The sequence below is a fragment of the Plasmodium coatneyi genome, chromosome 13, assembly GCF_001680005.1.
Source record: "Plasmodium coatneyi strain Hackeri chromosome 13, complete sequence".
NCBI lineage: Eukaryota > Apicomplexa > Aconoidasida > Haemosporida > Plasmodiidae > Plasmodium > Plasmodium coatneyi.
In genome coordinates this window covers 592222-619057 of record NC_033568.1, presented here as the reverse complement: position 1 = coordinate 619057, position 26836 = coordinate 592222, and the positions used below count along the sequence as shown (strand labels likewise).

Here is a 26836-nt window from a genome sequence, read left to right as displayed (position 1 = left end):
CTGTGTGGTTACCCTCATTCGATGTAAATGCAGCCCGGGGTTATCTCCGTGCACATGTCGACCAGGTGGGTGACGTCACATCTGAGGGGAAGATGAAAGGCAGGTCGATGAATTGGGCACATAAACGGGGGCGAACAAACTTGGGTCACTCATAAACGGTGCACTTACGCGATGCCCGTGTTCTTCTCGTAAATGAGCCAGTTCTTTAAGACGTGTTCGATTCCGTAGCTGCAGAGCTTTTCCCTGCAAGGGGGGGGGATAAAAAAAGTTAAAAGAGGAAAATTGAGGAAGGTTGCAAAAGGTCGGTCATGAAAAGGACGATGCAGATGTTATTGGAGAGATGGCCTCCCCACGTGGGTGTACCCACCTGGCCAGCTCCCGCGTGAACAAATTCCGTAGAAGAATCATGACTCTGTTTTTTATATCCGTGGAGGTGGTGAGCACTGTAGACATATCCAGAATGAGATGATGCACAGGATCTTTGTTCGTCCCTTTTTGGCTAGTGTCCTTCGAGGAGGGTGTTGAAAGCTTATCTTCGCTACCCTTCCCACGTGTGTAGACAAGGGAAAGGACATGAGGTATTAAAGAGCAGTCTTCATGAAACACATAAGGATGGAGTTGTTCACTCATGGAAAGATTTATTACGCACTGAAGGACAGCTGTGCATCTCTCCGGGTGAAGCATCTGTTTGCTTAGCATATTCAACAGAAAGACGCTTTTGAAAAAAGGGACACACTCCTTTACAGAGGATACGTTAATTAATACGTGAGAAATGAAAAAGTACTTGTCTGTGATTTGTTTGTTAATGGTGGATGGAACGATCGGCTTGGAGAAAAGATGCAACAATTTGTTAAGGTAGTAACTTACGGCTAACTCTTCTTTCGTCTGGTCCTTCTCCTGCGCCTGCTCTTTTAGCTTCTCTTCCGGAAGGTCCAGAATTTTATATATTCCTTCCTTTTCCCTGGATAGGTTTGCCACTAGCAGGATGTACAGTTCCGTGTGGCTCTTTGCCTCGGTCTCCTCCTCCTCCCTCAGTATGTCGAACACAATTTCGATGACATTCCTTTGGATTAGCTCTGCGGGGGGAGCGGTCAAGGGGTCAAGCGGTCAACAGGTGGAGTGACGATACGGTGAAGCAGTCAACGGGGGGGAGGGCTAACTGCCGCCCTTCCACTTACACGCGTGATGCACGTATAATGCACGTATAATGCACGCGTGATGTACTTACCCTTGGGGATGTGTGCGGATAAGTTCACCAAACATTGCAGAGCAACCACCTCGTAATTGGAGTTCAATCCAGAAATCAAAACCCTCAAACATTTTTTTTCGTTCTTTTGTATGTATGCCACCATAGACTCATCGTCAATCAGACCTAACAGGATTTTAAAAGCCTCCCTTTTAACAACATCCTTGTCCTCACAAATGAGAGAAAATAATTCATCGTATAGGGCGTCATTCTGTTGGCTACTGCCCTTGCCATTTTCCATCTTCTCCTCGTTGACTTCCTCCTCCTCCATCTTCTTTTTTTTCACTTCAGAATGGACGTGTTCTAACGCGCCGTAGCCACGTTTTCTTTTAGTGGCTTTGTTGCCCTCGGAAAGTATATACGCGTGGTCTGGAAAGGCTAGCGAAAAGAAGACCAGAAAAAAAAAAAAAAAAAAAAAAAAAAACGCGGCGTATATGACGCTTTGAAAAAATCTTCTGACTTGTTCAGGCAAAAATGGATGATCCGGCGCCGGAAAAAAAAAAAAAAAAAAAAAAAAAAAAAGCGAAAAAAATGGAAAGCGAAAACGAAAGCGAAACAACCGAAGGGGGCCAAACCAAAACGCAAAATAACAGTTAGCACTTGCGCATAAAGCTGGTAAGGGGGAAACGTGGCGTTGGATAATTTTCCCCTTCGGTGAGGGAAATTCTTCTTACATCACGCAAAGGGAGAGGGCCCTCTGTCCTTTCGCTCGAAACATGGGTTAATTGCTGCGACTGACAACAGAGTGATTTGAAACTCCTTTTTGGAGAAAGAGGTTGCCCGTGTTGTAAGGTAGGCTAACTGAGCAGCATATTAAGTAAAAAGGAAGTACAGCATAACCCTTCTGAGAATAACGCTAACGGAATGGAAAAAAAAGAACTACGAGGAAGTTTTCCAAAAGGCCAGCGCACATGGTATGGCTTCCCTAAGGGGGCTGTGCTGTCTGCATCACCACTCCTCCCCGAGGGGGTGTACATTCGACATGCAGAGGTTACGCGTGCGCAGATGGTAACACACGGAGGGTTTCATCCTGTTTATTATTCGCACATGTGGATAGGTTGGTCCTTTTATTTGTGTTGCCTGACTGGTGGAGATACCCAGCCAGTCCCCACGGGCCGAGGGCACCCTGGAAAAGGGGCCAATGGGGCGATGTATGTAAGGTGGCATGATGCCCTTATCAACCCCGCAAGGAAAAACAAAGTCTGGGCCGCACACAAGCCACAGAACCTTATAGCGACAGATAAATTTTCGATTAAATTGCTTGCGCGTTTGAGTTACTCTTCTGGAAAAAACATGCACAACAGGGAAGCAAAAAAAAAAAAAAAAAGAGGTACAAGGAAAATTATTCACATGAATAGGAAATTTGTTAATACGTGGATTGGACGCGGAAGAAAGTGGTAACGCGGGAAAGGCAAGTAAGAACCATCACAGGAGATTGAAAAATGAAAAAACTGCCATGAAGAGTGTGTGGGGAAATGCATTGTTAATATAACGCGTCACACTTGTGCACCATTTTGTTCTGCTCCATATGCTACACGGTTCTGTCTCTGTTTGCTCTCTCTTTATGACCTCCTCTGACTTCCACATTACCAACGGTCCTCCGACATTCTGCGTTGTTTCTTGTTCGCTCACGTGGCTACTTCCCACGATACGCTGGTTCTATCTACCTCTAATACTCCTCATAAAAGGGCAACGGCTCAACGGTAATAATTTTGGTGGGGGGGACTTTGATCATGGCGGCAGGTTTAGGTCCCTCGGGTTGCCTCTTAATGGAAATAAACTCCTTTTTCAGTTTCGCTTCCTTAATAAGTTGTGCATTTTTTTCTTTCCTCAGTTTGAAGTCTTCATTGCAGCGTGACTTACGGACGTGTTCAATCCTCACGCAAACCTTCTTCTGTATAATTCGGTGCTTAACTCTTTTGTTTACTAACACGCCAACACCTCTTTTGGTTATATGAAATACCTTTCCTGTTCTTCCATGGTAGAAGTTGAATGGCATACCTTTCTGTTGAGTCGAGTCACATACAATATCCACGTAGTCTCCGTAGTTGATGTTTTCCAAAAATTTGTTCGCTGAGCATTCTCCATGTTTTCTGAATTTCTTGGAAAACTTATACCTCGTGCCAGATCTCTTTCCCTTTGACTTGCCTCCCATTTTTTCAAGTTGTGAGATATATGTTCAGCAGGGTTGAATTAGCTACCTGTGATGAAAACGGGCAAGAATAATATTAGCCTATATATCTGTGCGAGCGCGTTTTGGGGAGGGGGGTTTTGTTGTTTCCTCTCTCAGATCAGAATACGCGGTCAGGCAGGAAAACATTCACACGGCTTTACCTGTAGCTATGCTTTTATTACGTATACGTCCTTCTCCCGATGCAATCGTGTGGGCCGCTCTGCCAAATGCAACGATTCTCTTTCGAATGGCTCACGTGACCTTTTTATTTATTTTTTTCCTCTTCCTGTGGGGGTTTCCCTCTTTCGTTGGAACACATGAATGGAAAAAAAAAAAAAAATAATAAAATAAAAAAAAATAGTAAAATGGTAAAATAGTTCAACGGTATTCCTGCGTGGCAAAAAAAAACAGTTGCGCAAAACATGCGGTGCGAAACGCGTGGCGTGAATGAGTTTCCCTGCCGAGTCGTCGCTTACATTTTTATTACATAAGTATATTTGCATATGAAAAGTATAGGAGGGCATATACCCGCGGGGATACCAAGGGAGCGCAAAAAATGCCACTTCCACTAGAAATGAAAGAACTGCTCACCACGCAACACCCAGGCATATGGGTCACGGTCGCTAGAGCGATACTTTTTTTTTTTTTTTTTTTTTTTTTTTTTACCTCCCCGGGATTGCCTTACCACGAATAAGCCGCACAGGCGCGCCAAGTGGAAAAAGGGGTCCCCCGCAAATACCGCGAGGTGCAGTCAACGGGGGAAGAAAGGCTACCTTATTTAAGCGTCACATTGGGTGGGTGAGGAAAAAAAAAAAAAAATCCAGATTTTCCAAAACATACGAGATGATTGATAAGGCCCGTTCTGGAGTGCGATCTTTTCATTTTTTTTTTCTTTTCTCTCCCGATCGTTTGTAACCCTTTTAGTGGCGCAGGGAAAAAAAAAAAAAAAAAAAAAAAAAGAGAACATCCCGCCATGGGGTATTTTACCATGTTTTTACAAATGGGACAAGCACGCTCTATACATTTTCTCACAGATTGGGGAGGAGGATTACAGTCCAAGCGCCTTCCTTTTGGGGGGCGCCCCTCCGGTGAAACAAAAAAAAAAAAGGATGGTGTTCTTCCATTTGATCATGAAACGGGGAGATGTCCAGCCGCTTCGCTCATGGGCGGTAGTAACCCGTCCATTCCCTCACCGCTGCCATTGCAGCTCTCACTTGTCTGTTCGCCAAAAGAATAAAAGAGGCCTACTTTTTTTTTTTTTTTTTTCCCACTGTGGGGAAAGATAACAGCTAGCTAAATCTGCTTTCCGACGGGAATGTCCATTCGTGAAGGTTGATCAGCTGGGCGATACACAAAGGGGCCCCCAAAAAATAAAATAAAATAAAATAAAATAACGCCGCAGGGGGTGTGACACGGTTCACACGCATTGGCATATATTTGTGTGCGTTTCCCTTTTAAGGTGTAGCCCCAACTGAATCAAATTCAGAGTTGCCTATAAGCAGTGGAACTACTCCCGCGGGGGTATATTTTTTTTTTTTTTTTTTTTTTTGCAACTCCTCGTTGTACAGTTGCATGACGTTATTTGGCCAGCTCGTTTAGTTGGTTAAAAAATTAAAAACACGCGTTTATGCTCGCGGGGTGCTGTCCGTTTTGAGGTAAGTTTTTTACTAATGGGTGTGTTGTGCACACGGAGGGGAACACAATATAGGCGTACATATGCACCTGCGCCAAGGGAAGACGTACGCATGGTGTGTAAAAAAAAAAAAAAAAAGGATTAAATGGATCCGCCGGGTGGGTAACTCTCCAACTGGACAGCCTTTCCATTACTTCTCCTCCTCCTTGGAAACTTCCTCAAAATTCTCTACAAGATCCGGGACCTCAGTGGCCTCCTGCACGGCATCCTCCTTCTTCGCATTTCCGTTGTTTTCCTTGTTGAGCAAGTTTTTTATGTTGGGGTCATTTTTAATTTTCTCCAGAAGATTCATATCTACATTTTTGTTTCCCTTCAGTCCCTCGAATATTTTATTTATGTCAATTTTCTGTTCCGTGAATTTTCCCGTGACGACATAGGTGTTGGACTGCAACGACGCAGAGAGCTTTGGCTTCTTAAACTCCATGTAGGTATCTCCTGCTTTGTAAACACATATCTCATCGACGTCCCCAAAGTAGGAGGCACCAATTTTTTTTAAAATTAAGTTGATTTTCTTCTCATTGGACATGGAGTTTTTATGGACCTTTTTTATTTTTCTTCTGGCACTTCCTTTGCCACCGATTTGTCTCAGGTTTCCTCCCATCTTCTCCTTCAGCTTCGCCCTGGCGGCTAAAATTTCTGGTGATATTTTGTCCATCTTTTCTTGGTCGGGAAAGAAAAAAAAAAAAAAAAAAAAAAACGACTAAGGGGAAACGGGTAGCGGGGAACAATCCGTGCAGTGGGAACTATTCTGTGTGGATGACCTGCGTGGCACAGATGCGAAGAGAGCAAACGTGTCAAGTTGTCAAGTGGTTTGCAATGCGAGGGGGATAAACCGAACGGCGACCAAGTAAATAAACACGTTATGAAAACAAGCGCATGTACGAACGTACAATTGTATGCGAACGCGCAAAATAATTTTTTTCAATTTAAAGAAAAGGGAGAAAAAAAAAAACAAACAAAAACGCTGTCGCAAAAGGGGACGTTATTACTTCTTCCCGAGGGAATTTACGCTTAACATAACAAACTGGTGAATTGCGAAAGGTTTAAAAAAAAAAAAAAAAAAAATGGCACATAGAGTAGTATGCATGGCGACGAGCGGTCAAAAATGGCACCTGGGTGGATTCATTTACGTGGGCAACGGCATGAAATGGCAGCACAAGTAATTGGTCGGTACGGTACAGTGCAAAGGAATGCATATGGAGCACCATGGATGTATGCATTGCATGTGAACCGCTGCGTGCCGATGCTGTGCGGGAGGGCGACCCCGCTTCTCCTATAAGCGAAAAAAGCAGAAGGAACAAAGGGGGAGGATGGGGTTTCCTTCCCCAGCAAGCAGTGAAAAAAAAAAAAAAAAAAAAAAAAAAAAACGGGTACACGCTGTGCATAAGTAGTACATATGCATGACCCCGTTTGGTAATGCCGACCCCGGAGGGGAAAAAATAATACGGGGAATCAGCGCTGCAGCAGGGCGGGAAAAATAAAACAAAAATTGCTACTAACATGAGTAAACAGTAAACGACTGCTTGCACCAGCCACTCGTTGCTGACACCGGTGAATGCCTCCGAACAACTGTTTTTGGCGCACCAGGAACAGGTGCAGAGCAGCCAAAAAAATAAAACGTAAAAAAAACTGAGCATATGAAAAGGTGGCACCATATGAGAGGGCATATTCGTTGAAATTTCACAAAAACATAAGCGTTGGCACTCAGCATGGCTAGTTGTTGCCTCTCCATAGAATTGTGTCGAATGTTCCGTTCAACCGAACAGCCATTCCGTATGCGAACTTTTGGACTCTGCCTTTTGTTTTCACCCCTCCTTCGTGTAGCACTACTACTTTTACAGAGGCTGCCCATGAGAGAGGTGTCCCCTGGGCATACGTCTCACGTTGGAAAAGTGTTCACGTGTTGTAACGTCTGACTTGTTATTTCAACGCATCGGTTATAGCGCCAACATGTGCACCCTTTAAAATTGTGATTACGTGGGGGAAAAAACTAAATGAGTAATGCGCCACTAAATAGGTTACTACTCATCTTGAGGACGGAGGTAGAGAGGGCATTGCACCAAGGGAGAGCCACCTCCTGTCATAGCGTAGCATGCTCGATGAACATTACGCGTATGACCTAACGGTGTGTTCTTTCGCCTACATATGCGATCACAATGGGGGAATTCACTGGAAATTGCCTCCATTGTGAGTGGCTAGAAGAACTAAAAGGGGCAACCATTATTCAATGTAGACAAGGGGATATAAGCTCCTCTTAAAATGTAAAAAAAAAGGGAGGGGCGTTTTCCCCATGCAGCAGTTAACTCGTTCATCGGATTGGTCATAGTCGTTCATAGGAGCCAATAGGAAGTGAGTGTGTATGTAGGTATTGGGGGGTCATCTCTTCCCACGTGCACGCGTTACCCATGGTGGAGCAGTCTGAATGCACAATTGGAGGAAACTCACCTCAGCGTTTCACACGCAGGGCGCGATGCAGCGTAACACTGTATGATGCGATAACTTAACTATACCTTATATTTCCTTTTGGAGTTCTCTACCAGTCTGCAACGTGCAGACCTTTGGTATCTGCCTTCGGTTGCCTTAGCCGTTGGACCCGCTCAAGCGATGGCCAACTCATCAACAGAAAAAACATAAAGGCGTGACTACGAATGGACGAATTCGCTACTTGTTAATCGTGGGAAAAAAAAAAAAAAAATTCAAACGGGGGAAACAACAGAAAGGGCCCTCTGCGATGTGCTAGGCTAGACTGCGTAAACAATAAAGTGGGATATGTTGCCCGGGATGGTTATGGGGCGAACATAAGCAGGTTGGGGAGGAGGAACAGACGCTCGAAATGGCATATATATGTTATAAAAAAGGCAAAGATCATAAATGGGGGAAAAAATACTTGAACAGCCACCTGGCTAGCTATTTTTTTTTTTTTTTTTTTCCCCGACTAGCCATGAAAAACGCACAAATGTTATGAACAGGCAAGGTAAAAACTTCACCCTCGGGTGCAAATTACGAACGTGTAGTGCAACTATGTTCAAATGGTAAAAACGGTGTGAAAGCAAGCGATTGGCGTAATGGGCAAAAAACACGCTTCCACATGATGTTATCACTTCGCACGATATTCGCCGCTTAACCCGCTCCACCGATTTAGCTCATCAACTTATGTTGAAGAACTGCGTGGCGCGTGCGCGTGTGTGGACGCCTTCGAAAACGTAGTGCAGCTTCATGTCGATGTGCCTCTTATTCTTGGCGTTCTTCCTGAGCGCAAACATGCCACGCAGTACCTCGTGCTTTTCCACAGTGAGCACGTGGTCCGTGTATAGAACGATCTGTTTCCAGTGTGTGTGTCCTCCATACGGCCCCGTGGTGAAGCTGATCTCCGTGTGGCAGGCAGAAAAGGAAACGTCAAACCATATGACCAGTGCATGCAAATAATCCCGTTTGGTCATTTTTAATCGAAAGGGGGAAGCAAAAGATAAGTCGTCCTTTGTGCATGTGTTTAAGTCCAATTTTAGTATACAACAAGTATCAGTTACGATGAAATTCCTGTCTACATAGTCGATAACAACTTCTTCCTTCAATATTGGCAACACTGAAGTGTAATTTAAGTCGTAGCAATTTCTCCAAAAGTCAAATTTCTCTTCCCTATATAAACTATCTTCAATGCCAGCCATATACATGTATGCCTTATCGGGAAAGAGGAATCCGTCCTCCTTTAGCCATTTGTCTCTACAGTAAAGAACCGTATCCAGCATATTTTCGTACAACAGGCAATAACCCATCCATTCCGATATTATTATGTCAACCTTATCGACCGGCAGCTCGATTTCTTCAGCCAATCCCTTCAAGAAGGTTATTTTGTCCGTTAAATTATTTTCGTCTCTAATTTTTAACGCTGTATAGATAATGTTACTCTTTTCAATACTATACACATGCTTTGCCCCCGACATGGCAGCAAAGAAGGAGAGAATTCCCGTTCCGCATCCTACGTCTAACACTATTTTATCCTTTATCAAATGCTCGTTCTTCCTAATGGCATCATAGTATGTCCTTGTCCTGACTTCATCCTTTATCATGTCCTCATGTATATGGATATAGTTGTAGGAGTTAAAGTATTCGGTGTTTCCGCTGTCCAGATCCTTTTCCTTGTCAAATACGAGGAAGTTTTTCCTCTCTCCTACTTCGTTTATTTTTTCCTTGGAGAATTTTCTCCAAGTGGTGAAAAAGCTTTGCAACTCCTCTGCGCTAAATCCCTTGGGTTGTTCCTTGTCCCAACTGTTACCCTTGCCTCCCTTTTCGTTGAACACGCCTTCCCTCATTTCGAACTTGTTCTGGTTCATTTTGTTGTACCTGTTTGCCATGCCTGGTGCGATGCTCGCGTTGGTCATTTGGAGGCTGAATGGCGTGTTAGTGGCTGGAAGGGAGGGGAAAATTACCAAAAAAGAGGGAATCGAAAGGGGGACGCGAAATGGGATGCAAAGCGGGCGAAGCTGTTCTACAAAAAGAATCTACCCATGGGGAGTTCTATCGCTCTTTTCCCATTCTATTGTCAACTTTTCGCTTAACGTGCAGGAAAGAAGGAAAAAAAAAAAAAAAAAAAAAAAAAATACAAAGTTCAGGAAGGAGTCGAGGAAGAAGCTGCGCAAAAATGTTCTATCTTTCCATTTCCATGTCGAGCGCTTAGCCTATTTTTATTTTTGCCCGACTGCTGCTCGTATGCTCTTTTTTCGGTACAAAAAAAGGGGCTCCGTTCTGCGCGTGCCTTCGCAATTGTTCCCTTTTGCTTCCTACTACATTTTTTTGCCTTTACATGTATCCATCTATTTATTTATCTATCATTTATTACCTATTTTTTTTTTTTTTTTTTTTTTTTTTGCCGTTTCAGCCCGCATTTGCGCGAAAGTAACGACAGTCCTGTGGAACATGACACGGCGCAGTTTTTTTTTTTTTTTTTTAGCGCATACGTAGGAACACTTTTTCATGCGCGCATACACGCACACCTATAAAAGGGGGCAATATATTATATATGTACAATCATTGTTCCTCGATTGAACCTGTTTTGGTTGCGCAAAGCCTTTTGAAGTTTTTTTGTTGTGGTGATTAAAAGATGGTGACTTCTGTTGGGGGGGGTTGCTCAGGCATACGAGCGGACACAAGGAAAGGGGTGCAACCACACGTGCGTGCATATGCATGAATACACTCCCGCACAGGTTTACCACACGTTTGCCACGGGTTTGCCACAGGTTCATGGCAGGGCAACCACCCTGAGGGGAAAAATGAGGAGAAAACCATAACTGGAGGGCGATAAACAGGGGAAACCTTTCCTTTCCCAATGGGACCCTCCCCCGGCAAGCGTGTCACAAGAGAGACTCGTACTCCCGCTGCGTGTCCTCCACCACGTCGTCCGATATGTGCACATCCTGCATGTTGAGGCATTCGCGTTTTTTTCTGAAACAATTGAGCTGCTTCCGGATGTATTCTAAATTTTTTTCCCTCTTGGATTCCCTTTCGAACAGTTGATCCAATGCATTTTTCTCTTCACTGGTGTTCCTACAGAAGGTGCATCCCAACTTTAAAATGTGCGTATCTCCCTGCTCATTCCCGATAGCAATGTATTTATTGTTCATGTGTGCATCTATTTCTGTAATGGAGGAATTACAAACTTTGTGCTGAATAATGGGTTCATTGAAATTGTAGAGAAGGTTCCAAAAGTCGAGGTAGCCATCCTTCCTTGCCAGGATGAAGAAGGAAGAGTCGGTAATCCACAGGCCTTTGTTAATAACACACTCATCGTAGTAATTGGAAATGATAGGAAATTTAATATCCTCCGACCATATGTTAAAACCCCACTTATCTGTCGATAGGAAGTACTTTAAATTTATGGGGATGCGTTTTATGCTGGTAATGCTGGATAGATGTTTCTCATTTGACGCACCGTACTTTTGAAGCATCTCCAAATTTTTGGCTTGTCTCTTAGAAAGGGAGAGAACATACCCTTCGTCCGTTCCTACCAATATTTTGGATGGACCCGCCTCCAGGTTCCACTCCAGGCAGTTGGCGCTGTAGCAGAGGTTGCCGGAGGGGCCAATCGGATCCACTCCATTGGGGCCGCCTATACCAGTGCCCGTTGTGGGTAACGCTTGATTAGCCACCCCCGTTTCAGCTGTTCTAGTGAGGTTCCCCGTTTGAGTGACGAACTGGCTGATGTCCACGCCCCCCTGGGAATTCTTCAACGAAGCGGCGTCCAGGTTGGCGGTTTCCACCATATGGCAAACCTCACCACTGTCCTTGTGTAGGGAAAAGGACTCTATATGCTCATTAAAATTTCGTATATCCCAAAGCAAACAGAGTCCATCGTTCGATACAGATAAGCAGTGGTTATTCGTTTTAGTTTGTAGCCAAATAACATCCTGCACGATATTCTTATGACTAGCATGATTGGAGGAGGACTCACACAGCGTATTCTTCTTTCGTAGATCCCACAGGTTGACTGTCCCATCGTACGACCCCGCCAGGAGGAGGTCTGAATTCTTATGATTAAACCTCAAGCATTTTATGAACGTTTTAGAAAATAATATTTGGTAGGGATTATTTATTTCGTTTAAATTATATAGTAGACAATTTTTTGGAGAATCATTTAAAATTTGCTTATAATTATTAACACAGTAGGAGATAGCTAATTTGTGGCTACTATCTGTAGACCATTTGATGGAGGTAACATACCTGGGGTATTTCCTGACCTTGTCTTTAATGACTAGCATGGACTTTACTCTGAACTCTTCCTCCGTTTCGTTCTCATCCTGGAAGTACTCTTTGTAAATTCCTATGCTATTATTTTTGTTAATAATTCTTGTCGTTTCGTTCATTAGGATTTTTACGCTGTTTATTGTATTTATGTCCTTGTCTAGCCTTTTCACATATTTTATTTTGTTCTGCTGGTCAGTGATATCTATGTCCTTGGTCCACCCTCCTTCATTATGGTAGAAGAATTTGTTTTGCAGTTTAACACTTTCTATGTTTACGTAACACTCGCTGCGTTTTTTCACATTTTCATCACTGTAGTATATATTTTCCTTGAGCATGTATTTCTTTTGCAGTTCTCCGTTTGGCTCTATTCGCCCGATCACTTGGCTTTTCGACTTGGTGAACCCGCACGGCAGCCCAACGTCGCTCCGTTTTTTCGTGTAGCAGTGGTAGTAGTCGATCATGTCGGCAAAGTGCAGCGGTGGGGTAGTGGTGACAACGTCGCGGCAGCGGCAGCGGCTTCGTCTCAGATGAAGTGTACCTGCGCGCCTTTTTTATTAACACTTGGAGCAATGGTTTTCGATCCAGCTCTTCTCCCGCGCGTTCACCTGCCTGACCAGCTTGTCGTCTGAAAACCTGTACACGAGACTCTCCTTGACTTTGCAGTACCCGTCGCCTAGGGGGGGAGAACAAGGCGGCAAAGGGAAAAGGAAAAGAACAAATCACACCCTTGTGGGGATAAGTACGCACATGTACCTATATGCGCGAATGCGTGTGCACACACTTGCATGCACGGCTGGACAAAAAAAAAAAAAAAAAAAAAACGCACACAGCTAGCTTTTTTTCATGCACATTCACATATCATCGAATGGCTAGACAAAAAAAAAAAAAATGCACACAAGTGGATGGAGGGCTAATAGGTACACCGGTTGTGGTGTGCCCCAAAAGCGGAAACACTCGTACCTATGTCGTAAATATCATCCAAGAAGGCGTTCGTTTTTTCCTCTTTTACAATAATTTCGTCCTTGTTAATTTCTTCGTTGAAAAAATAGGGAGAGTCCACCAGGTATTTCCACCGCTCCTCGTACTGCAGTCCGTCGCTGTAGTAGTACTGGCCCTGGACAAGTTTTCCGTTTTCCCAGGTGCCTCTGTACTCCCCCTTGTCTTTAAATGCTAGGGTACCTATTTTCCAAGGGAACGGTGGTAAAATGGGAAGACAGTTTATGTATGAACGAAGTGCAAATTATCCACTTCTTTCATGTTTGCCTCTCAAGAGGGACGTGGCCCCCACACACAGATCTGTGGCCCACCTTGCCCGTGAAACTTCTCATTCTTAAATTCGCCCACGTACACGTTCCCATTCGGATAGGTATACCTCCCCCGCGTTTTCTCTTCGTCCAAGTACACGATTTGCGACATGCGTGGGGGGGGCAGGAAAAGAGGAAGAAAAAAAAAACCACACTGAAGTTGGGCAAAGCGAAACTGCTATCATTTGCCGATGTTTGTCCCGTCTTTGCAAAAAAATGGGGATCCTTCTCACTAATTATAGCGTTGTTAAGAAGAGCTTTTTCCACTACTCCCTGTGCCAACGCGCTTGTGTGCACTTTTCCCCGTGCGCGCTTCTTCCTTACGGTATAGGTTTCAGGAATGACGTCTCACTGCGTTGCACTTCCTTTTGAAGTGAAAACGGGGAAAGTCCCAAAGGGGGGGGAGAATCACATGTCTATGCGTGTCGTCCCCTTTTATGGCACGTTCGCACACCGGGTGTCTTTTCTTACAAACGTTGTGGCGATTCAGTTATTTGCGTTCTCCAAAGGAGTGGTGAGGAGGGAGAAAAAATAGGGGCACGATACAGCTGCGCAGGAATATTCGTGCAGTGTGCATAACACATAAGGGGGAGTGCACCCAGTAGGGGTAGGAGGCGAAATCACACAGCAGAGTTACGCAGCATGGCCAGGCCACACCGCCAAACGGAGAAATAAACCCGCGCCTTCAAAAAGGGAGAAAAAAAAATAACGATGCGGCACTTTTCCGTTTTGCTGGCAAAGGTGGCCCGCTTGGGTCTTCCAGTGGATGCACAGACGTCACTTCATCCTGAGCGCGTGGGACCAGCGCAGAGACACGTACGTGGCCGCCTTGATGACGACGTAGAAGCTGATGAGGATGAAGACGGAGTAGGAAATGTGCAGCGTAGCAAACCGCTTATCTATGATGATCTTGCCTGGAAAAAAGCCATCTGTTTGGCATAGAGTAGAGAGGTTATCCGAAGAGCATTTGATAGACGCGTCGTCGAACTTAATTTTGGCTAGCACTGAGGCGGAGTACGTTTGGTAGGACAACCACTGGAGGTATCTAAAGGGGATTTGCAATTTGGCTATCTCGACGTAGAACCCGTTTGTAAGCGTCATGGTGAGCAAAACAACAGAAAGAAAACTAACGGCCTTGCTGAAATTGTCAAACAGGGTTGATATGAAGTATCCGAGTGAGCTACTTATTAGAGCGTTTAATAATGTGACGAAGACATAACTTACATAGACCCCAAATTTCAGCGTCCCGTACAAAATGAGGTGTGTGACTAGAACCCAAAAGGCAATTAGTGTGAAGAAAAAAATAAACTCCACAAATAGCTTGGAAAAAAAGTAGTTGCTCACTTGGAAGGTTTTCATGTTCCTCTCCTTGGCTATGACTTCTCTTTCTGAAGGGAAGGAGTACAATGATAGGTAAGCCGGGTAGAATGTCCAATAAGATAGAATAAAAAAAATGGCCCCAATGGTGTCAATGATCCCGTCTTCCGTATCCTCCTTAAAAGTTTTGGACCACAGGAAACCAAACAAAGTTAGAATAACAACCAAGTCGATCACCTTCACAATTGTTATTTCGTCAATTATAATTTTTTTCAATCCCCTTGTGAAGAGAAAAAAGTTCTGTCTAATGTAGGGTGTCTTCTTTTCTTGCAAGGAGATTAACACTTCGACTGCCTTTAGCTTATCCAGGTCTTGCTCCCTTGCGTTGTTTATTTCTTGTATAGAAATCTTTGGAGATTTTTTTCTTACCCCAATTGGTGACTTGTTGTTGCTTTGCAGTTCCCTACTTTCGTTTCCTTCCTTAGCTAGCAAAGAATCATAATCATCGTGGATTACCTTATTATCAATAGAGTCGATATCCATGTAGTATCCAACCTCCTTGTCGTAACGAAGGTACTTGTTGTAATTTTCCAACAGGATGGATTCAAACTTTGTGTTGCATAATACGTCCATGAGGTAGTCTGCGATATTCCACCCGTAAGGACAGATGAACCCAACTTTTTTTAGGTACTTACTCAGGTGGGTTGTCTTCCCATGATATATTATGTACCCATTTGTTATTGCTATGAGTCTATCGAATTTTCCGAACACTTGGCTGCTTGGCTGGTGAAGAGACGATATGATCGTAGTATTCGAAATGGTAGCTATTCTCTGAATGCACTCTACTAGGGATAAGGCCGATGAGGAGTCTAGTCCACTTGTTGGTTCATCCATGAGGAGTAAAGGTGGGTTCGACAAAATTTCATTTGCAATGGATAGTCTTTTTCTTTGTCCTCCACTTATTCCTCTTATGAAGGCATCCCCCACTATGGTGTCCTTTACATGGGTTAGGCTCATTATATCCAAAACCGAGTGTACCAATTCTCGTAACTTGCTCTTATCTCTAATGTCTAACTTCAGCTTGGCGGTAAATTCTATCGTTTCGTATACTGTTAATCGTGAGAAGAAGTAATCATCCTGCAGGACGTACCCCATGTAGCTCTTTATACTTTTGCTCCTGTTTGTATCGTTAATGAGGAAATTTCCCTCCACGCCGTCCGTCACTTTCATGGATAGAATATTCAGCAGCGTTGTCTTCCCACTTCCGCTGGGGCCCATTATTACCGTGATCGTTTGGGGCAGAAGGATGCCCTTTATTCCGTGAAGAATTTCCAGCTTGCCATGATCTACGGTGTACTTTACGTCAGAAAACTCGTACTTTATTTTGTCGTACGCAGCGTGGGGGTCCTTCGTGGGGGGATCCTTCGTGGAGGCCTCCATCTTGGGGGGAGTGAAGCTCCCTAACTGTGTTCACAGCGGCAGTGCTCTCTTTCTCCCTCAGGGATGATCTGCCACTAGCGCTTGGCACCTGTCTGTCCTTTCCCCCGTTGTGTGTTCTGTTTATGTTTCCTATGCGCTTTCACTCACCTTCTATGTCCCCCGCGTTGCGGATGTTGCGTCTTCCACGAGAATATGCAAATGCAAGTTATGCTTTTCCTCTTTTATGGGCGGCTCCTTTTCTTTTGGGGGTGGTGAAACTTTCGGCCTTAAGTTTACTTCACCTTTCGCTGTCTGTGACAGCTGTTAAATTTTCTTCACTGAACAGTGTTATGCTGTACATTCTTTGCGCTTTGAATACGTGTGCCTGTGCCTACTCTTGCGCGTATAGACCGAGGGCGCGCGCTTGGGTTATACACCCCCCCTGCGCGGTCTACCCCTACTGGTAAGTACCCCCACGCAGACGCATGTACGTACACTTATTTCGGCAAACAAAGCGTCAGTAGGTGAACAAGAAAAAAGGGTCAGTTTTTTTTTTTTTTTTTTTTTTAACCTCCCCCGTTACGCATACATATCAACCGAGGGGTAACCACACTGTGGGGCTTCCCAAAAAAATAACCAAAAGAAGAAAACTATCTTAACTACGACATAGTGGTAAGCAGTTTCTGGGGTTGGAAAAAATTGGGAAAGATATATACACAGTTCTACATTCTCAAATTTGCGTAAGGTAAAGAAAAAAGCAATATGCATACAAAACTTGTGGACGTTTTTTTCCTTTTTTTTTTCATCGCTCAGAGAACGTTTCGCCCAGTTGTTCCTGTTCTTATGTCGTTGCGCCGTATACTCTACACACTGGGAAAACTGGGTCCCCACGGTCACCTACCATAAGCTGCAAACTGGGACCGTTGCAATGCTGCATGTGCGGGTGAGCAGCAGAGGTAGCCAAACGGAAAAAAAAAAAAAAAAAAATAATAAATAAAAGTAATAATAAATGGCTGTTTTTTTTTTTTTTTTTTTTGAAAAATTATGACCCGGTCAGAATGTTTTCCCCCAAGGTGTTCATCGCCCCCCGTGCTATTCATTGCTGTGCTGCTTTTCTTCGCAGATCCCCTCATTCGTACTTTCCAAAAACGCGTCGTAGAATTTACTCTGCTCAAAAAACTTCACAAAAAAAGGGTTACACAAGGTGCCGCCGCTCCCCCCAGTGGAATAGAGAAAGACAGTTGCCTGACTTGTTAAGGTAAAAAGGTGTACATAAAATTCCCTCCCCGGTTTTACGTTGTATATTTTTTTCAGCTCACATTTATCTTGCTTCAATTCGTAACAAAATATTTTGCACACATTGTAGGGGAAGTGGTGGTAACCTTTGGGGGTATGCGTCTTTTCTGTCTCCACGAAGAGGAGATTTTCGTGCACATAGGTTAGGAGATCCTCCAAAAAGTGAATTGTTCTTTCTATTAACATATTTTTAATTACATCATTTTTGCACACGTTGAGAAAGTGCACCCCACTTTTTGAGGGCCCCCATTTTTTATGATCCTTTGAAAAAATATTCACAGCGAAGGTTATATGTCCATTCACCAAATGGACCAGATATTTCAGGGCAACTTTGTGGGTACCGCTTCGACTTCCCCGTCGAAGTGCCTCCTCAAGGGGTCGTTTCTCACGTGGGGACTTCTCCAATCGGAAGAAACTTCTCACCACCTTGTTATTCACCTTGGTCTGACCAACATGGCGCAGTTTTCCCCTTCCCTTGCACCCACTGGGGATGTTAAAAATAGATAAATTTTTATTAACTCGCTTTTTTTTGCATATGTGGTGTAACAATCTTTGCACTTCTTCTCCGTTGAGGCTGGGTGTTGGGTCACCCCGATCATGAAATGATGCTTCCCTTACAGCACATAGAACACCCTTTGCATCCTCCTCGAATTGGCTCACTATGCTCAGTAGTTCTACCCTGTGTGCATTCACATTTAAAAAGGCATTCCTTCTGATGTAGTACAGTTTGTTCGCCATTTTTTCCATCACCGCTGGGCCCAATATGCGGACCGTCTTTTTCATGTTTCGCAGTTTGAAGAAGTTGGCGTAATCGTCTTTTGCTGTGTGTGCCCCTCGGATGTGTTGCCCCGTGGGTGGGTTGTCACGGTTGGCGGCGTTAGCGGATGTCGATCTGCCAGCAGAGAGGACCTCCTCGTAGTCCACTACCCTGTCTCCTGGCATCCCCTCATGGGTAGCTTCTGCATTTCCCGAGAAATGCCCATCCATGCATATGGGCCTCAAGATAAACGAATTTATGAGCGTTCCTTTTGTCCCTCTCGCTCCTCCTTCCAAGGTGTGCGATTTGTTACTCATTTCTTCACCCGTGTGGGCACCCTTTTTGTCGCGCTGGAAGAGGACCTCCATGCAGTTTCGAAGATGGAAATAAATTTTTTTCTTCCATTTTTCTCTTCTAATTTGTTTGATGAATTCGTCGAATCGGCTCCACAGCAGTGTTTCTTCGCATGTCGCCTTTTCCCCCTCGTTGGTCGCCCCCCTGCTTCCTCTACCGCTGTTGAGCCACGTTGGGCACAAATTTCCAATCACGTACAGGTAAAAATAAAGAAGCAGTTTGTGCATTTTTAGTAGGAAGGGGAATTCTCCCTCCTTCAGTAAGATCCTAAGTAGAGCTTTCTTTCTTCTCCTTTTTAATCGTTGCAGGTCTCCCACGTGGGGATGGAGGTGCGCCAGGGAAAGTTTGCCCAGACCATAGCGCTTCTCTCGATTGGAGGTATTCCCACTGGTGGAGCCCCCCTCCTGTGCGTAACAAACGTAAAGGTAAGGAAAAGATACAACCACGTGGTGGACGTGTCTTAACATATGTAGGAGGTCCCAGTTGGGAAATTTCTCCATTTTGTGAATAAGACTAAACAGAAGGAAGCATACTTTCTTCGTCATTTTGTAGATTCTTCCTCTGGTGGATAAAACTTGGAAGGCACAAACTAACTGAACCCGTTGAAGGGTGTTCTTATCCTTGGTGTTGGTTCGTATATTTTTATGATTACTATGAGAAGGGGTGGGTTGATTAAACCCAGTTGGGCATTCCACTAGAAGACCATTTGTACCATTCCGTTTGGTGTTAATTACCGGTGGGAAATCCTTCCTAACGAAGTATATATATATGCACTCCCTCCTTTTGGTCCACCTTATGGACGTCCTAAATTGTCTGCACCAGGTTAGCATATCAGTGACATTTGTGCACACCTTTTCGAGTGTCCGCTCAGCAAAATGTATATCCACTTTGGGGTTAAAATGGCTACACTGGGTTAAAATGGGTTTGATTTTTTGAAGCAGGTTAGGAATGCCCTGTGGGGTTTTTCTTGGGCGCCTTCCTTGGGTACCTCCTCCAACCGCTTCTGGAGAGTGCTCCCCCTTTGTCAGGAAAAAATTATCCTCAATGTCATAAAACGTGTAAGAGTAAATTTGTTGTTCCTTCTGCATGTGTTGTTTGTCGAAGTGATGGAAATTTATGTACCCCTTCAGGGTCCTATTCGCCAAATATTTTTCTACCTTCCTGATCAACTTTTTCTTCTGCTTATACATAGCTCTTATCGAATGGGACAGTTCCTCCAAGAAGGGGGTAATTCCTTGGGGGGAGTTATCCCTCTCCTTGGATCGACCGTACGCAGTTGGCGTAGTGCATCCGTGCCAACCATTCGGCAGACACACAATTTGGAAGTGGTCTCTGTTGAGGAGCCCCAAAATGGGAGAAACAAAAACAAAGAAGCACTTACTCATTTTGTGGAAGGTTAAAAAGATTTTCTTTCCTCTTTCGATTTTGCATGTAAAAATATGTATGTGGCAATTTGGTTTTTTTAACAAGTGGCAGATTTGTTCTGAGCAGTTTGTTCCTTTTTTGGGGTGGCAAAATTTGAGCCATTTTCTTCTCCTCCCATGGGGAGTAGGCAAAGTGGAGCTGTCTCCCCCCTCATCGTGACCCCTGTGCTGCTCTTCCATGGAAGTCGAATTGGGATGCAAATCCCTCTGTGAATGCTTAAATGTTGCAGTGGTTAGGGAGTTCAAAAATGGGGACAGAGTCACCTTGCAATAGCTCCTGTAGTGAACTAACAACAGGTATCGATCAACGAACTTTTTGCAGTCCCCTTTTGGGGGGGTTCCCTTTTCGGGTTTACCACTCCCCCCTTCACGTTGGGCAACTGAGTGAGAGAAGAATTCCCCCCATTTTGACACCCTACATGGGTGGGAACCCCATCTGTGCACCTTCCTCCGTGTCTTTCCGTTTCCCGTTTGCCTGCTTCTGTCACATCGTAGAGAAACACTATGAGGGGTGAGAGTGACCCGTCTGGTGTCCTCCCTAGTGGTTCTTCTTTCTTCACATAGTGCGTAATTTTCAGGAAAATAAAAAAATCTTTCTCTCTGCTAATCAGTTGGAATGCCGTTTCGGTGGGGATGTCCCTATCGGTGCAGCGTAAGACGAGTTGTTTGCTTCCCTTCTGAATGTGAACTTTCCTTTTTACACAACAGAGGGGGAAGGCGTAATCTCCATCATACCTCCTTGCACCCCTGGAGTGAACAAACGTATCATACACTATTTTTCCTATATATTTCAATTCGATTTGGCTGTATAAAATTCCTTTTTTTTTTTTTTTCACACCTCCGTTTGTCTCTTTCTCTGGTTGGAGGAGGGAGGAGAGTACACACTGGACTATTGGGTACCCCCTCAGTCTTTGCAGCTCTTCTCGTAACCTGTCCTTGAGTATCTGTTTATCCTTCTCTAGGTTCATCATTTCAGCGCCATCCTTTCATGTGCTGCTTCTAAATCTGCTCGGGGGTTTGGACCGCAACCAACCCGCCTACATGTGTAGCTACCCGACCAGCATGGGCACACACGTGTAGTGAATTATGCGTCACGGCGTGCACTTATTTTTTCCCCTCCCTGTTTTCAAGGGTATTGGCCACTTTCACGCGGATAATCGAAATGGCAAGCCTTTTAGGCAACGTTTGGCACACTTTTGACACACCTTTTTTTTTTTTTTTTTAAATCACGATTATGCGTTTAAAGTTTGGGTGGGTCCGCTCCAAATTGGTGTTTTTTTTTTTTTTTTTTAAAAAAAACGGGGAACACCAGCGAAAACGCAAGCACAAACGCAAACGTCGCGTTATTCTTGCAAAAGCGTTGCAACCTTTTCGACACGCAGGTGCATGTAACGTGGGGCTTAGCGCATTTCTCCACGATGAAAAAAAAAAAAGGTTTTGCACGTTTGACTTTTCTCCAAACTGGTTATAGCCGGAACGGAGTGCTCCTCGTGGCGAACTACCACATACAATTTATATAACCATTTTGGCAAGCACATATGCAAGGTTGGCTTAGGCCCAACGGGGCACCTGTATGAAGTGTAAACATGGGTGTAGGCGATTCACGTGGGTGTGTCCGGCTAGTAAATGTGCTAGTTCGGGTGAACCTCCTCCGCTAGCCCGTGTTCTGCATGCCCGCAGCTATGGCCTTGATAGACACTATGAGGGCATCATTGAGGGAGGTGTAATCAATGTAGGTCTTCGTCACCTCATCATACGTGGAATCGTACGATTTGGAGGCGGGTTTTCCATAGGACAGATCCATGTCCCCTAGGTCCTCAAAAAATAAGTCATTTTCTCCTTCACTTTGTATGTAGGCAGAGGAGTATGACTCCAACAGAGGATGGTACTTTGGGTTTTGAATTAATTTGCTTTTTTTCCTACTCAAGTAGGAGTGAATGCGTTTGCTTTTTTTCCGACTTATAGGACCTCCATACTGTCCATCCAACTCATCCTTCGTTAATGAATTGTTTAGTTTTTGTTCTTCATCGTTTGTGTGTGTCTGCATCGGGTGGGCGCTTTGGGTAGTCATCGGTTGTTCCTGTCCTGTGGGGGTGTTGTCACTATTCTTTTTAGGTAGATCCTTCCCTTGTGCTAGTTCCCACTCACGTTGCCTCTCCCGTAATCGCTTAAGTGCCTGAATTTGAATTAAATTGCAGACGACCACCCATTTGGTCCTACTTTCGATCGAGCGTTTCGTCAGTATGTCATTGTCACAGAAGGTTTTCTCATTCGTAACGAGTGCAGTGAGTTCCATGGCTTTTTTCAGTTTCTCCCTGAGCATGATACCAATATATTTTAGCTCCTCTGGGACGAGAATATCATATTCCTCTGTTATTTGCAAACTTGCCTTCGCCATAACCATACTGATAAGGTTAAAGAAGCTGGTACAGAAGGGCCAGTTTTTATACATATCTTGGAGGAGCCCTAATTTGTTTTTTTCTATGAGGTAATCATACAATTTTTCTATTCCAAGCCATACAGGTAGATGCATTCGGTTTTGTGTCCAGGAGAAAACCCAAGGAATTGCCCTCAGCGATTCTACATTTCCTTGTTTTCTCTTCGATGGTCTTGATCCTAAATTCAGTTTTCCTATTTCCACCTGTGGGGTTGCACATCTGAAGTATTTCACGAAGTCTTCATTTTCGTAGACCACGTGCCTGTACTCCTTTGTGGTGAGTTGGCTCATTTGGTCCATGAGTTCTCTCCATTCGTCCTTTACTAGAACTGTATTCTTTAAGAGGGAGCATTTTAGGAGAGCGCTAATGTATGTTTCTATCGACCGTAGCATCATTCCTTTTAAGCAGAAATCTTGGGTGATGACTTCCCCCTGTATGGTAACTCTAAGGTAGTTCTTTATCGTATTGATTGGTTGTGAAAGAATGGCTAGATGTTGTGGTCCTCCTCCTCTACTGACGCTGCCACCCCTACCATGAAAGAAGCGAACCTCCACGGAGTATTGCTTCCCAATATGTACGAGCTTTTCCTGTGCCTTGAATAATTCCCAGGCAGATGTGAATCTGCCTCCATCTTTGCCCGAATCGGAGTAGCCAATCATAATTTCTTGCTTGTTATCAAAGTGGGTTCTCAAATGGGTTCTATACCATGGGTTCTTAATTAAGTTTTCCAAAATGGTGCAAGACATTTGGAGGGACTGGATTGTTTCCAAAAGGGGGACAACTCTTTGCGTTTTTCTCTTTGCATTTTTTTTCAGTTCCTTTTGGAAGACCTCCACTAGGAGGATATCGGACGCGTGGTTGCACATGGATACGATGTAAGCCCCTAGTGCACTCTCCTCAATTTGCGAACACACATCAAACGTTTTTATTACGTTTAGGAAGTCGCTAGGGACGTCTTCCTCCTGCTGTATATTGTTTGGTATTAGTGGTCTATTCGATTGAAGGATGTTTGTAAGGAAGTCGATTTTTTCTTCCTCAGATAGGAGGGAGTACTTTCCAGTTTGCAGTTTCTCACAGATGTAATCCATGGCCTGAATGTGCTTCTGTGATTCTTGTCTAATATCCAGTTTCATCAGATGGAGACCAAATATCTTTACATTTCGAATGACATCTTTTAGGTACCCTTCAGCGATGAGCGCATTTCCAGAATCAGACAAACTTTTGTAACACTCCATGAGGATTTCCTCCAATTCCTCTGAACTGTTAAACATTAATTTTTCAAAATTCGTATCCACAGGTTGGTGGGAAATGAGAGACTTGTAAACTTGCACGGTACTTTTCAGTTTTGCCCAGACGACTAGAAGAGCACTTCTATATATTTCACTTTTGTTCGTCTTAGATAAGGGAGAAAACCAGAGGAATTTCTGCGCCAGGTACTTTTTGTCTTTGTCGAAAATGTAGTGAGAAACTTCATCTTCGAGGAGCTTCACATACGTTTTAAAATGTTCAGTGCAATGGTGGAGGGTTAAATCCCTGATCAGTTTTTCTATCATCGGAATGAACAATTCGCATCCCCTTATTTTGTTCATATAGCAGACGTATCTGGTCGTTTCTGGTAGCACGAATGGATTCCCATCTCTGTCTCCTCCTGCCCATGAGGAGAAAAGACAAATTTTTGATTCCAATTTGAGGGGGGGTAAATTATATTCATAAAAGACGTTATCAATATACCTTATAATGTTTGGGATTCTGTAGAAGATGCAATTCTCCACTATGTCGACTAGCGAAATGGCTTCATCGATCGGCGTAGGTTTAATCCTTCGAATGACATCCGTTTTCCATGCGGCTAGCAAGTATGTTTTCAAATTATCATATAAGATTTTTTTCTTGTACAATTCTTTATCTGTGTTGTCCAGCTTTAGTAACAATTCAGCTAGCTGTATGTAGTTTTTCAAAAGTGACGTCCGAATGGCTTGCGTTGGGTGGGTAGTCAGTACGAAGTCTATTGTCTGATTGCATAGCTGCTCATAAATCAGGTTTATGTCGAAACCGCTCTTGATTAGCATGTGGAAGGTTCCCTTCAGCGTTTCATACACCGACCCGTATATTCTTTCATTCGGGGTGAAGGACATATCGAACGCTTTTCTCCTCCTTCCTCTATGAGCCCATTCTGCAAAGTTGGATAAAATACACATATGCCCAAAGGCATTCACAATGGTCCCTAAATACTCATCATCCAAATTGTATATAGAACTTTTTAAAGAGTTAAAATTTTCCTGCGTTTGGTTTTCGCTGTATTTTTCAGACAAATCGTGGATAGTGCATAAGGTCTCGAAAAGCTTGTTGGGCAGGTTATCTTTGAGCATGTCGAAGAGGAGAAAGTCCAACGCCTTAATGTCGTCCTTCAGGGGCTTTATGAAATCCACTGCGTTTTTCGTCTCCACCATTTTGCCCTCGATCAGGAACTTCAGCTTTCGCTCATCGGGGTCATCCTTCAGGTCATCCTTCAGGTCATCCTTCAGGTTATCCTTCGGGTTGTGGTGCGTGTTGTGGTGCCCACCGTGGCTGTCCCCTTGGGGGCCTTCCCCCTTGACGTTCGTCTCGTCCTCCATTTGTGGCTAGCTACTCTATTGCGGCACGCGTCCCTTCCCTTGGGAAAAGCCAAATGTGTAACGCGGAACGGCTAAGGCACACACAGGGCAGCGCTTAAAAAGGGGGAAACTTTCCCGCGAAAAGGTCAATGGGGGAAGAAAGGGGGCTCTTCACGGGGCGTGTTCGAACAATTCCCCCAAATGGGACCCTCGCGTGGATCTCCAAAAGGTCAATAATTCAGAAAAGCAAAGAATATTTCCACTGATCTTTGCCAGTACAGGTGGAAAATGATATTCCTACCCGGGTCGGAACTTCCAGGAGGGGTAGTAAAAATGTTGGGTCTCCTCCTGAAATGTATATACTCACCCACACACACTTGTCAGGTGTGCAAAGGAGAGGGCGAAAGGAATAAGGAAAATGCGATGAACGTGTTGAATTGGAAAAAGGAAACCAGTGCATCGTAAAAAGGTGCATACAATACATTTGGGGTGCATTGTGTGAGAGATCCTTTTTCCCTTTCGTTGGAACGGAGCCGCTAAAGGAGGGCACCCCTTTCTCTTCTCAAGTTGGGGCATGCATGCAGTCGTACTAACAGGAATGGACTGGTTCTTTTTCGTTGCCAAAAAGGGGGGAAAACTGAACTCTGCGGAAGTGACCAAGTAAAGGGTGGTCCCCAAAATGAAAATGAGGCACACACGTTGTGACCGAAGAGAGCGCCGATATGGCCAAGTGCACAACGCAGGGGAGAGGCAAAAATTAAAGACGTACAGCACCCGCATCCGTGTTGTGGAGAGAAAAAAAAAAAAAACTACGTCCATCGTGCCGTCACGACAGGACTAGCTAGCAATTGCAAAGGACAACGTAAAAGTAACATTCGTGCATCGGGTAGAGACCCCAAGATGAATTTTAACGAACGGGAGTTAACCTTTTTTCGCACGAACTATATTGGCATATCGAAGGAAGACAATTACCTGAGGTCAACTTTGCTGCGGAAGTTGAAGCGGAGTTGCCAGTTCACCTACACGAGGTGGGAAGGCAGCATTCCCAAGGAGGTGTGCACATGCCTCAGCAGTTTTCCAAGTTAACGCGAAAGGAAACTTAACCCCTCAGTGCCCTACGTTTGGCTCCCTAACACTCATGCAGCCAAAACAAAATAGGGTTGCATAAAAATGAGCAAATGTGCTAGCAAATAAAAAGAAGATGAATAAACAGAGGGGGGGAAATACACACAGGAAGGTAAGTTAAAAAAAGGGGAGGACAAATAACCCAAAGGGATTTTATTTTTCCAGTTAGCAATATGCTGAGGATGTAAAGACTTCCTTCTCCTCGTCTACTGCACATGGGGCGCCTTCAACTTTGCAACGCAGAAAAAGCAGAAGAGGGGGTATAACCCTGTTGTGTTGTTTAATTGGGGTAATTTCTCATTTTTTTAAAAAGTCCTTTTCATATCAATCGTTTTTCGAGTAGCGTCTTTGCCACATACAGCTGAATTGTGTGCACCTGCGCCAGTTGTGACGATAATTGTTTTTCGACTAAACAGCTTTTTAACATTTTTGCGTAAATGGAGTGGCTACTCTTTGGTGTGTGTTAGGATATCAGGATGGCCATTTTATCTGCCCCGTGAAGCTTCATGAGGGACCCTTACAACACACGTGTCCATGTAGGAATACGTGTATGTACTTGTCCAGCAGGAGGAAGAACGAGCTGTGCAGTTCGTCACCCAAACTGGGCAAGTTCCCACCTGTGATGTAACATTTGCTTCCTTACTGGTATGGCGCTGCGTTCGTTTTTTGGCAGCTCGGTGGCTGTGCCAATTTTTAGAAGGGAGGCTCTCTCCATCACACGTATTAACATGCCCCTGTAGACATGCACGCGATGGGCACGAAGCGACGGGGAAAAGGCGAAGAAATGCTGATCGGTCTTTTCGCATTCATTCGTTCATTGCATTGCAAGTGAAGCAGAGAATTTTTGCTTTGCTCGTTTCATCCCACTTGGTGCTATTACATGTACCAAAAATGAAGCAAAAAAATAAATAAAAATAAATAAATGTACCCCAAAGTGAGAATAAAAAATAGCGTGAGATGA

General features: G+C 44.2%; 9 protein-coding genes across 9 annotated transcripts; all 9 read right to left on the bottom strand.

Annotated features, from left to right (window-relative positions):
• Positions 1-14: 14 nt before the first annotated feature.
• On the bottom strand, positions 15-1517 carry PCOAH_00048820 (Uncharacterized protein; the record flags this gene model as incomplete). Its single annotated transcript, XM_020061665.1, has 4 exons — positions 15-81; positions 169-243; positions 368-1076; positions 1229-1517. The coding sequence occupies 4 exons, from the start codon at positions 1515-1517 to the stop codon at positions 15-17; spliced, it is 1140 nt and encodes a 379-aa protein (XP_019917342.1).
• A 1398-nt stretch (positions 1518-2915) lies between these two features.
• PCOAH_00048810 (Ribosomal protein L21e) lies at positions 2916-3401 on the bottom strand (the record flags this gene model as incomplete). Its single annotated transcript, XM_020061664.1, has 1 exon — positions 2916-3401. The coding sequence occupies one exon, from the start codon at positions 3399-3401 to the stop codon at positions 2916-2918; it is 486 nt and encodes a 161-aa protein (XP_019917237.1).
• A 1841-nt stretch (positions 3402-5242) lies between these two features.
• PCOAH_00048800 (Nascent polypeptide-associated complex subunit beta) lies at positions 5243-5767 on the bottom strand (the record flags this gene model as incomplete). The annotated part of the gene is made up of 1 exon (XM_020061663.1): positions 5243-5767. One exon carries the CDS (start codon positions 5765-5767, stop codon positions 5243-5245), a length of 525 nt encoding a protein of 174 aa, XP_019917133.1.
• A 2491-nt stretch (positions 5768-8258) lies between these two features.
• PCOAH_00048790 (Arginine n-methyltransferase) lies at positions 8259-9491 on the bottom strand (the record flags this gene model as incomplete). The annotated part of the gene is made up of 1 exon (XM_020061662.1): positions 8259-9491. One exon carries the CDS (start codon positions 9489-9491, stop codon positions 8259-8261), a length of 1233 nt encoding a protein of 410 aa, XP_019917233.1.
• Positions 9492-10460: 969 nt separating this feature from the next.
• On the bottom strand, positions 10461-13266 carry PCOAH_00048780 (Dynein-associated protein; the record flags this gene model as incomplete). Its single annotated transcript, XM_020061661.1, has 4 exons — positions 10461-12366; positions 12412-12523; positions 12811-13029; positions 13158-13266. 4 exons carry the CDS (start codon positions 13264-13266, stop codon positions 10461-10463), a joined length of 2346 nt encoding a protein of 781 aa, XP_019917338.1.
• Positions 13267-13931: 665 nt separating this feature from the next.
• PCOAH_00048770 (ABC transporter) lies at positions 13932-15911 on the bottom strand (the record flags this gene model as incomplete). The annotated part of the gene is made up of 1 exon (XM_020061660.1): positions 13932-15911. The coding sequence occupies one exon, from the start codon at positions 15909-15911 to the stop codon at positions 13932-13934; it is 1980 nt and encodes a 659-aa protein (XP_019917308.1).
• A 1071-nt stretch (positions 15912-16982) lies between these two features.
• On the bottom strand, positions 16983-19682 carry PCOAH_00048760 (Uncharacterized protein; the record flags this gene model as incomplete). Its single annotated transcript, XM_020061659.1, has 1 exon — positions 16983-19682. The coding sequence occupies one exon, from the start codon at positions 19680-19682 to the stop codon at positions 16983-16985; it is 2700 nt and encodes an 899-aa protein (XP_019917411.1).
• Positions 19683-20008: 326 nt separating this feature from the next.
• Positions 20009-20692, bottom strand: PCOAH_00048750 (Uncharacterized protein; the record flags this gene model as incomplete). Its single annotated transcript, XM_020061658.1, has 1 exon — positions 20009-20692. One exon carries the CDS (start codon positions 20690-20692, stop codon positions 20009-20011), a length of 684 nt encoding a protein of 227 aa, XP_019917472.1.
• A 683-nt stretch (positions 20693-21375) lies between these two features.
• PCOAH_00048740 (Phosphoenolpyruvate carboxylase) lies at positions 21376-24771 on the bottom strand (the record flags this gene model as incomplete). The annotated part of the gene is made up of 1 exon (XM_020061657.1): positions 21376-24771. One exon carries the CDS (start codon positions 24769-24771, stop codon positions 21376-21378), a length of 3396 nt encoding a protein of 1131 aa, XP_019917205.1.
• Positions 24772-26836: the final 2065 nt, after the last annotated feature.